At 45.5% G+C, this 10,529-nt stretch overlaps 1 protein-coding gene across 1 annotated transcript; it reads right to left on the reverse strand.

The window, feature by feature from the left end:
• Positions 1-199: 199 nt before the first annotated feature.
• MYL7 (myosin light chain 7) lies at positions 200-10,287 on the reverse strand. The gene is made up of 5 exons (XM_044279185.1): positions 10,239-10,287; positions 7,722-7,832; positions 5,714-5,789; positions 2,897-3,001; positions 200-355 (listed from the first exon to the last, which is right to left on the reverse strand). The coding sequence occupies exons 1-5, from the start codon at positions 10,239-10,241 to the stop codon at positions 243-245; spliced, it is 408 nt and encodes a 135-aa protein (XP_044135120.1). The 5' UTR covers positions 10,242-10,287; the 3' UTR covers positions 200-242.
• Between the last annotated feature and the right edge of the window lie 242 nt (positions 10,288-10,529).

Raw genomic sequence — 10,529 nt, forward strand, 5'->3', positions numbered from 1 at the left:
CATCTCAACCAACTCAAAAAGGTGAGCGTCATATCATGTCATGCCATTTGGGCTGTATAAGTGTGTCCTGGATAACACCCAGCTGGACTTTTATTGTCTAGAACAGTGTTTCTCAACCAGTGTGCCTCCAGCTGTTGCAAAACTACAACTCCCAGCATGCCCGCACAGCCAAAGGCTGTCCAGGCATGCTGGGAGTTGTAGTTTTGCAACAGCTGGAGGCACGCTGGTTGGGAAACACTGGTCTAGAACTCCCCCAAAACAAGCAAAGTCACATACTCATCTTTGTTGATATTTCCAGTTGCATTGGGGTCCAGAAGTTTGAAGGCGCTGAGTATAGAATCCTCTGGGTCCGTCCCTGGGAAGAAAACATATTGGGAGAGTCACACAAATATGTCTTGTTGCCTCCAGTTGTTGGACTTATGAGTATCTAGATTTAGTACTATATAACCAATAAAACCATTAAAGGGGTGTTCCAGGAACAGGGGCGTAGCTAAAGGCTCATGGGCCCTGGTGCAAGAGATAGACTTGGGCCCCCCTTCCCTCAGTGCATTGTGTGTCTTCTTATGCAGCAGAAGGGTCTTTGGGCCCCCTCAGGCTCCTGGGCCCGGTAGCGACTGCTACCTCTGCACCCCCTATAGCTACGCCCCTGTCCAGGAATTAATATGATTTTTCTTGTAAACTCTTTATTTTGATTTATATCTAAAAGGGGGTGGAAGGTACAGGAAGGAAGAGAAGGGGGGAAAGGAAAAAGTCTGAGTTCGCAATTTCCACTGAATTAATATTAATTGACTCTGTTAGATCAGGGAAAACATAAAGACCCCTGTCTAGATATTGTTACATACTTGGTGTCTGTGAAGGTTCTCATTCATCCAGGTCATAGTATATCAGTAGTAATAAGTCTGAGCCACTGGATATTGTGGCAATGTGAATAGTGATGGGTGCAGTAAAGTCCCGCGGGGAAGCATGAAAAGGGGGTATTGTTTGCACCAGGAGCGTGTCACCAAGGGGCCCGGCCTTGGTGGAATAAAGACCCTAGATATAGGTTAGTTGGTGGACACCAAGACAGTTAGCTTAGCTGGCTCCAGCTAGTCCGGGGCGGGCTTTTACTGGGAACAGGCAATGTGTTGGGTGGGTGCCTGTTCCCCATGCTCCAGTCCGGGATTTTGGAATATGCCCATGTCCAGGGATGGTATTTAATCCTGTTGCTGGACTTGGGTGTGGCTCCCAGTCTGGGGAAGGAGACAGCGTTTTTGTGAAACACAGTCCTGCTGGAGGCTCTGGAAGAGTGGTCTCAGCTGGGCTGGCTGAGGGGCCACGGGGCTAGGTGCTAGCCGGATTGTTGGGGGACGCCGTGACGCTTGGGCGCAAGTGGTCACAAGGCCGGAGTCGGGAGGACTACTGGGCCACACTCCCCCATAAAGGCACTGGACTTTAGACCGTGTGTGAACGGTGCTCTGTACAGCCAGGAGGCTGATGGACATTGGGCTGGGAAAGCCGCATGTTATGACCGCGTGTGAACGGTGCTTTAGGTGAGTCTGGTTATGTTATGTTTAGTTAGAGCCTAGCCGGGCAGGTGTTTATTTTGTATCGTTTATGTTTGTTTTGCTGAGGTGCCAAATAAAGTGATGTTTGGATCTGAAACTTGGTGTCTGGCGAAGATACTTGTGTGAATGACCCCTGGAGAAGAGCTAACCTCCCACAATATGTATTTTCTTCCTGAAGATATTTCACTATTCATCCAACTGGATTAGAATGACTACAAGAAATCTCCAGCATTAAATACTGATGACTCATGCCTCAGTCGGCATAATCTATTTATCATAATCAACTTGAGGTCAAGGACCTCATGGAGGTAAGATGTTGATTGCAATTTGCATAACTGAAGCTATTAGGTGTAATTAAACTGCCGCAGGGGAGGTGTTTGGAACAGCACTGTAAGTGGCAGACAATAGATGTTACACCTCTCAACCTCTAATCAAGCTTGGTTTCTCCAGTTTGACATACCGACATACTTGTTTTGGCATATTGATTCTTTTACATAATTTCCACCTCATGATGCACATTTACTAAGATTGGTGTTTCATGCAAAGAAAGCAAAAGTAAAATGCTCCAAATATATTAAGAAGTGCAGCCTCTTAAAGGGGTTCTCTGCGATTTACATATCCATAGGTCATCAATATGAGATCAGCAGGGGTCCAACTCCCAGGACCCCCAATGATCAGCTGTTTGAGGCATCTGTGTAGATGAGATGGCTGAATAGGACATAGAACATTGCAGAAATAACATATACAACTTTTACATAAGACGCTGCAACTTCCTATAGTTTTTATATATGAGGTTTACAGTGTTTAATTGTCTTTGGCTTTAGATGGTGACTCCACGTCGGTTTGTTTCTACAGTGTAATGGACGATGGATAAGACTAACGTGACCTTGCCCCAGTGATGGAGACACTTGAGGTTTGTAGAGTCTACACAAAAGGTTTTCTGGATGGAAGGGACAAATTGGCATTATTTTGGATGGATGGGACTGTTGTATCTATGTATTGCTCAGATGCACCACTTGATGGACAGAGGCAGATTTTTTTTCCCGATACAATCGGCGATGTCAGTGGGCACTTGTCTGGCTCCATTGACATGGAGGAATCATTGGCATTGTATGTCCACGAACGATAGCAACGACATACACTTTCATTATTGTCAGCAGCACATCCATGTTTACGCAGGACAATGTGCTGCTAACAACTGCACGCTGCAGGTCACGACCACTGATTTTTTAATGCACCCATCGGCTGAATAGGGTGGGCATGGCCTGCAGCAGTTCTGTTTGCCCCTGTCGCTAAGTATTCCCTCCAGGAAGGAAGATAAGGGAAGTCATGAAGATGATTAATGGACTCACCATTAAGCTTCTCTCCAAACAGTGTCAAGAACACAGTGAAGTTGATAGGACCTTTTCCTTCCTTCAGCATTTCATCAAGCTCCTCCTCCTTTGCGTTCATTTTACCTGAACAAGAAAGGATTCACATACGGTTTCTTGAATAGAACATCACTTTTGTCATCATTTTTTCTGGATACATGAATGTTCATGCAATGCATGGTAATAAAAGATGGTAACAGTTTGCAGACACAAATGAAATGTCTCACCGGCCTGAAATGGCCATCATTGTTACCCATAAACAGAATGGCCCAAGGACTTAAAGGGTCACTGAGCTTTCAGAAAATGTTTGATATGTCATAGAGACTGACTAAAAGTTTTGATAGGTGGAGGTCTAAGTGCTGCGACCTCCACTGTTTGCTAGAATGAGGAGAAGCACTCCCATGTTGTACTCTCTCCTCACTGCAGGGGACAGATACGAGACAGGCTCATAAACTTTCTATTGTGTCCATCTTGCTTCCCCTCCTGCAGTGAGAAGAGAGAGAGAGTGCGATATGTGAGTGCTTCTCTCTCCTCCTGCTAGCGATCATGGGTATCATAGCACTTAGACCCCCACAGATCAAAACCTTTGATATGACATATGAAAAGTTTTGGGAACGTTCCTTAACCCTTTAATGGAGTTGACGCAGGAAAGCACCATGCCGCTCCACCTCCTGTTCTCTCTGGCCTTTTCAAAGTGACTGCATGATTGGCCACTGACTTCAATGGGCTGCAGAGAAAGCCAAGTGCAGTCAACGGGAGAAGAAGTTTGTTGTTGTAGTTGTCACCATGTTTGGACCGCCACTGATCAAATACTGATTTTATATCTTAGAAATGTGCCACCAATGTCCAGTCATGCACATGAGAAGTCTGCTGTAGTAGTTGTCACAATTTTTGAACCACCACTGATCAAATACTGATTGTATATCTTAGAAATGTGCCACCAATGTCTTGGAAGAACCTCTTTAATACAGTCAAGCACATGAGATTATGGTTGTTCAAACCTACAATTTATGGCCTATGATCTATTATGTACCAGAACAGTTGCCTGACCCCCAACATTTGCCATCTGAGGAATTATTAAAGGGGTATTTGCAGATCACTGCTAGAAGTTCATTGATTTTCATATGTTAAATATTGTGATTTAATGTTCAAAGTGCTTATCTGTTTATGAACCATGTCCCAAATGGTTGTGTAAGGACAACAAGTTAACACTGGCAGTCTTAGGCTACTTTCACACGGACCTCCGGCAGGCTGTTCCGTCGGGTGAACAGCCTGCCGGATCCGTCCTGCCGCTAGTGACCGTGTGCCTCCGGATTGCCGCTCCGTCCCCATTGACTATAATGGGGGCGGAGTTCCGGCGAGGCACGGCATAAATGTCCGACATGTCGTCGTTGTATTCCGGCAGCCTCTTGCCGTGCACTGCCGTGCCTCGCCGGAACTCCGCCCCCTGCCCCCATTATAGTCAATGGGGACAGAGCGGCAGTCCGGAGGCACACGGTCACTAGCGGCAGGACGGATCCGGCAGGCTGTTCACCCGACGGAACAGCCTGCCGGAGGTCCGTGCCGCTAGTGTGAAAGTAGCCTTAGCCTACTTTTCAGGTTGATTGGTTGGTCCAGCCCATGGCTAGAGGGAGTCTTAGCTGAGAAAAGCTACATGTCCTACATGACCTACATGTGTAAGCTCCTGCCAAGTAGGCCCAAAGAGAAGCCTTATCCAGGAAACACCATTCCTGAGACTTAAAGGCTGCCTGAGAACAACTTAACTACCCCTGAGTGAAAGAGAACAGACATTCTGAGAAGATCTAGAACCATCAAGGCCATGCTGGATTGAGACAGTAAGGCACCACACATTTATGGCTATAGGACTTTACTGCTTGTGGAAAGGGTATATTGCTTCGGTGCCCACCACACTTTGAGACGGACTGGCCACCTGGATCTAAGATCCCCACCCTGGAACTTGGAACGGCAGAAAGGGTTAATGAGAATGGAATTGCATGCCTGTGATCATTTGGAAAGATTGCAAAGTGTACTTAGAGAGAGACTCCGGGAGGACTACTACTACCATCACTACTCCCTGTACACAGCTATTGGGAAAAGAATACACTGTAACATACTTTGGAACTGTCCCTATTGCTGCTAATTGTACTACTACTACTCCCATCATCAATTCAGAAAAGAGAAACTTTATTATAAATAACAGGACTGTCCATTGACTACATCATCATCTGCAGGCCCCTACATCTAGCCTCCTCCCTTGCAGCCATCTACTGTACCTAACATCATGTGCACCCCACCCAACACCAGGCAGGAGCCCCCAAAAGGTTCAGCTGTGCCCCGAGGGAAGAAAGGATGTGCTCTCCATTTCACTGCATGACCCCAGGGAGCATTGGAGTGAGGATGGCCACCCTGAAACACCACTACGCCTATCATTGCCACTACAACCACTACCCTCCTCCCCCGGCACGCTTGCTGCATATTCGGTAGAAAAAAAAGATCTTAGATAGCCATGAAATGGTTAAAAAAATAAACAAGCTTATATTCACCTCCCCAATCCCCCTCTGATGGTGTTCCGGCGGTGTTCGAGTCCCTGCATCTCTACACTGCCTGTTCCTGTCTCAGCCATTGACTGGATGAGGCAATTTCCTGCTGCATCGGAAAGGACAGTGGTGGGGGTTCAGCGAGATCAGTATAAGCTATTAACTATGTCATGGCCATCCAATATTTGGAATACCCATTTCATTTTAGGATCAAAAATCATTAGGTTATTTGATACCTTAGAGGTAAAAAAGAATTAATTACCCAGCTGCATGTAGGTCTCTTTGAGGTCAGACTTGCTGATAATCCCATCCCGGTTCTGGTCTATACAGCTGAAAGCCTAACAGAAGAAAAAAAACATAAAATGGTATGGCATTCTCCTATAGTACAAGATGGAAGTAATTAAAAGGGTTATCCCCAGGCCCCTCAGACAGGTCATACTTACCCCACTCCCCGGCACCCGTGTCGCTTCTGATGCCGCACGGCTGCCCCTGCATCTCCCCATCATGCGGATCAAAAGATCCAGCGATGGGGGGGGGTTTGCCAATAGGAGGCCGTGACGTTAACGATCCCCCCCAGCGTCAACCACAATGCTAGGGAGGCTTGTTTCCGTCGTGGCTTGCTATTGGCTGACCCCCCCATCCCCCCTCCCGTCGCCGGATGTTTTAATCCGCACGACAGGGAGATGCGGTGACCATGTGGGCATCAAATGTGATGCGGGTGCCGGTATGACCAGTATGAGAGGCTCTGGGATTTTGGGGGGCATTATAGGGATTGGATAGCACATTTAAAGACAGTGGGCAGATTCATGAGAAATGTCTAAAGGTGGCCATACACATTAGTCTAGAGTTGATCAAAACGGAAGATTTCAACCAAAACAAACATTTGGTGGTTGAAATTTAACAACAAATGAACGTTTTAGCCCATTGTTCACAGAACATTATTGTTTGAAAAGAAGTCGGCCATGTTTAATATTTTCATACGATAGTTGAATGAAAGATATTTCTTTGAAAGAATGTTCCCAGAAATGTCTTTCGTCCTTCGCCCGGTTTCATTGGACGTGTACGGGCAATCTGAACAACTGTTACCGCCAATATAGACTAAAATGTATATGGTCGTGTCTGAGAAGGGAACGTTCACCAGATGTTTGTTTGTTCAACTGGTGTTTAACCATCAACCAACTTCTATCTAATGTGCAGTACATAGCGACCAATCACAGCACAATTTACATTTTTCAAGAGTACTTTGAGAAATGAAAGCTGTGCTCTGATTGGTTGCTATGGGCAACAAAGACAGCCTTCCTTTTACACAGTTCCTCTACTGGGGAAAAACTATGGAGGAGATTTATCAAAACTGGTGCGAAGGAAAACTGGCTTAGTTGCCCATACCAACCAATCAGATTCCAGCTTTTATTTTCCAAAAGAGCTCTGAAAAATAAAAGGTGGAATCTGATTGGTTGCTATGGGCAACTAAGCCAGTTCTACTTTACACCAGTTTCTGAGAAAGCAGGGTGAATGCTGGAGGGGGAAACCCATCTGAGCTGTAATGATACTTTTCTGGTTGTCACCCAACTTTCCCATTATCAGAAACAACTGAACAGAATCTTTAGCCACTGGACTTAGAGGGATAGTCGAGTCAAAAAAATCACGTATCCACTCAATAGTTAATAAATGTCAGATTGGTGAGGTTGAGATCAAAGGGACCCCTATCAATGTACTGTTTCCATCACAGACTTTGAATGGAACAGCAGGGCACATGCTCGACCACCACTCCACAAAAACTCCTCTTAGTCATGGCCATACAGCTGAGGGGTACGGTAGAGATACTTATTAGACACCTACTGATCTAATGCTTCACTGGAATCTCCATTTAAAGGGGTTGTACAGGATTGATATTGATGACCTATCCTCAGAACAAGCCATCATAATCTGATCGGCACCCCCAAACCCTCTATGCTATGCTCTATCAATTGTGTAGTGAACGGAACTGGTTACTGTAGTTACTGCACAATGGAGAGGGATGTGTGTGGGTTGTTGGACACCTGGAGATAGGCCATCAATATCAAAGTCCTGGACAACCCCTTCAAGACAACATAAGGACTTATATACTGTGCTTGGTGTTGGCCAAAGCCTTTTTAGATATTGTATTCAACTTCAAGACCATTGAACAGAATCCTCTTCATTGTCCTCGTTGGTTAGCAATTTCTTCCAAGCCTACAGGTGTGTAGAGAAATTCACTGAAGCTCTAGGTCTGATTCAAAAGGTTTGTTCACCTCCTTGAATTCCTGGATCTGTGACTGCTCAAACATGGAGAAGACATTGGAGGACCCTCTCTGGGCACGTTTAGCTGCGGCCTTGCCACGTGTCACTGCTTTCCTGCTAGCCTACAAAACAATACATAGAAGGAGGAGTAAGAATAAAACACTTAAACCATAGAAGGTGGCTAAAATGAGAAAGAAATGTAGACGTGTATGTGAAGTAGAAGACGAATTCACAGTTGTGTAGTAGACAGCATGGAATAGAAGAGCAATAGAAACCCCCATGTTGTGTACACAGGACATGCTTCCTTATGCACTTCAATCAGACATTTGAGGGCACTGACTACATAAGTGTTATTAGGACATCTATTTAAATTAAAGGGGTATATTGGTGCTGACAAGTAATCCCCTATCCTACCACTGGGAGACCCACTGATCATGAGAACTAGGACCATGTACCCTCCTGAGATGAATGGAACGCCAGGTTGGGCATGCACGCTGCTGCTCCATTCATCTCTATGGGAGTTCCATAGAGGCAGTGCTCAGCTATTTCTGTAACTCCTGTAGAGGTGGCGTGCACGTGCGCGACCTGCCACCCCGTTCACTTTGAGAGGCGTTGGGAGGTATGGCGATAGGGAATAACTTGGCACTACTGAAATACCACCCTAAGTGCTAAAGTAGGCACAATGCCTTTTAAGGCTAGCTTGGCTTAACATAGTGATACTTGTCACTTAGCGATCGGTTGCTTCATTCTGGAGAAAAAGTATTGTTAATCCATATACACAGGACGTAACTACTATAGCGGCAGACCATGCGACTGCTATAGGGCCGAGGGCAAGAGGAGCCCAGATGGGATTATTCCCTCTTCTACTGGGGGTGAAAATTTGGTCAGGACTGTACCCTCTAAAGGAGCAACTTTTAGCAAATGAGGCAGTGGAAAAAATGGCCCAAGGGTCATTGAAAAGGGTTTAGGCAGAAACCCTTCTGTCCTGTGTGGGGGGCCTGGTTTGATCCTTGCTATGGGGCCCATACTTCTCTACATACACCACTGCATATACACATACGCAGCTGAGTGCACCAATGGCGGACCCAAGTCACTCTGTGCACCCTTGCTCTACCTCCTTCCTCTGCCAGCCCGTCCCTCTCCTTCCTACTTGACAGGACCAGACAAGAGGACTATACAAGAACCTGGTCCTGTCAATCAAGAAGGAGAGGGGCTGGCAGAGGAAGCAGGAAGAGCAAGGGTGCACAGGGTGGCTTGGACCTGCCCTTGGTGCACTTAAATGCTCATTAGCATATGGATTGAAAGTACTTTTTCTCCAGAATGAAGCAGCAGATCACTAAGTGAGGTATCATTACATTCAGCTGAGCTAGCCCTACAAGGCCTTGTGCCTGGTGTAATAGTGCATTTCTTGCTGACAACTCCCCTTTAAAGAGCGGCTTGTCTCTATGGCAGATCATGTTTAAAGGGAACCTGTTAGGCATATCATAGGGGGAACATTATAATTCTCAACGATTTTATATAATATGTACTGATTGGAATACCTGCTCCTTCTCTGCTTAAGAATCCAGTGGGTGGTCTTAATCAGTGATTGGCAGCTATATATACAAGACCACCCACTGGACTCCTGAGCATGGCAGAAGCAAGAATTTCAATAAAGTACTGAATATTTTCCTACAAAACTATATATCAATCTGCTCGGCTCCTCCTGCTCTATAAGATGATGCTGATTGATTGCACTGCATTTCCATCATGACAGGTTCCTTTTAAGACTTTTGCACTTTACAGTTATCCAGTACTGGAGGTTTCACATGCTCCTCACAGTATGGCTGTACAGATTGAGAATGTCAATCAATAAGATACACAAATGAGCAGGAATTCTATGATGGCCTCATGCATGACATGCTCTTCATGCAGGGACATCCAGAAAAGTACCCTAGTCCCCAGGGCATTTGCTAAACAGATACAAATGAGTTTCTAGAAATCGCAAGGAATTAAAATCTAATGTAGTATAGGAGAGTTTTTTTCAGTACGGTAACTTCCCAAAAATTTCAAGGCACAAGTCTTGTAACCCTTAGTGATGGTGAACCTTTTAGAGACCGAGTGCCCAAACTGCAACCCAAAACCCCTTTATTTATCGTAAAGTGCCAACACGGCAATTTAACCTGAATACTACAGTCCAGTACAGTATATCTTCCATGTTCTTTATCCTTTAGTGCGCTGCCTGTGCTGTTTATAGCGCGCCCTGTGCTGATGAATGGCTGGGAAATTCTAAGGCATATTGGTACACCATAAACTTTTTACAGGGTGTGAGTGCCCACAGAGAGGGCTCTGAGTGCCGCCTCTGGCACCCGTGCCATAGGTTCACCACCACTCCCTTAGACTATTCCTGCAGGTTAGAAGTAGTCATGGAAAGTATTTTCTGTAGAGCTTAGTACATGTGTCAGTGGTAAAATATATACAGTAGGTTATTTTACCTAGAATGTAGTTGAATATACATATGGCATGTATATAAGACAGCAGCCACTTACCATCTCTGATGTCTTCTTTTGTCCAGTGCCCCTCAGTTCACAAACCCCCACTTTTTATACCGCTCTTTATCTGAACTACAGTTAAAATAGGACCAAGCCAGAGGCAGAGAACCAAAGATGGCCCTAAAGTGCTGCAAGAGATAAGAGCTTAAGTGTTCAAATTCCAATCCCTCCAGCAGATATCAGCCCCTACTGATGTCCTACACAGAAACCCCCTAGACACCTGATATAGATAGAATCATCTGGTTCTCTTCCCCCTCATACAAGTTCCTGACTTCATATCAGTGTTCC

Source organism: Bufo gargarizans, chromosome 2 (genome assembly GCF_014858855.1).
Source record: "Bufo gargarizans isolate SCDJY-AF-19 chromosome 2, ASM1485885v1, whole genome shotgun sequence".
NCBI classification, from domain to species: domain Eukaryota; kingdom Metazoa; phylum Chordata; class Amphibia; order Anura; family Bufonidae; genus Bufo; species Bufo gargarizans.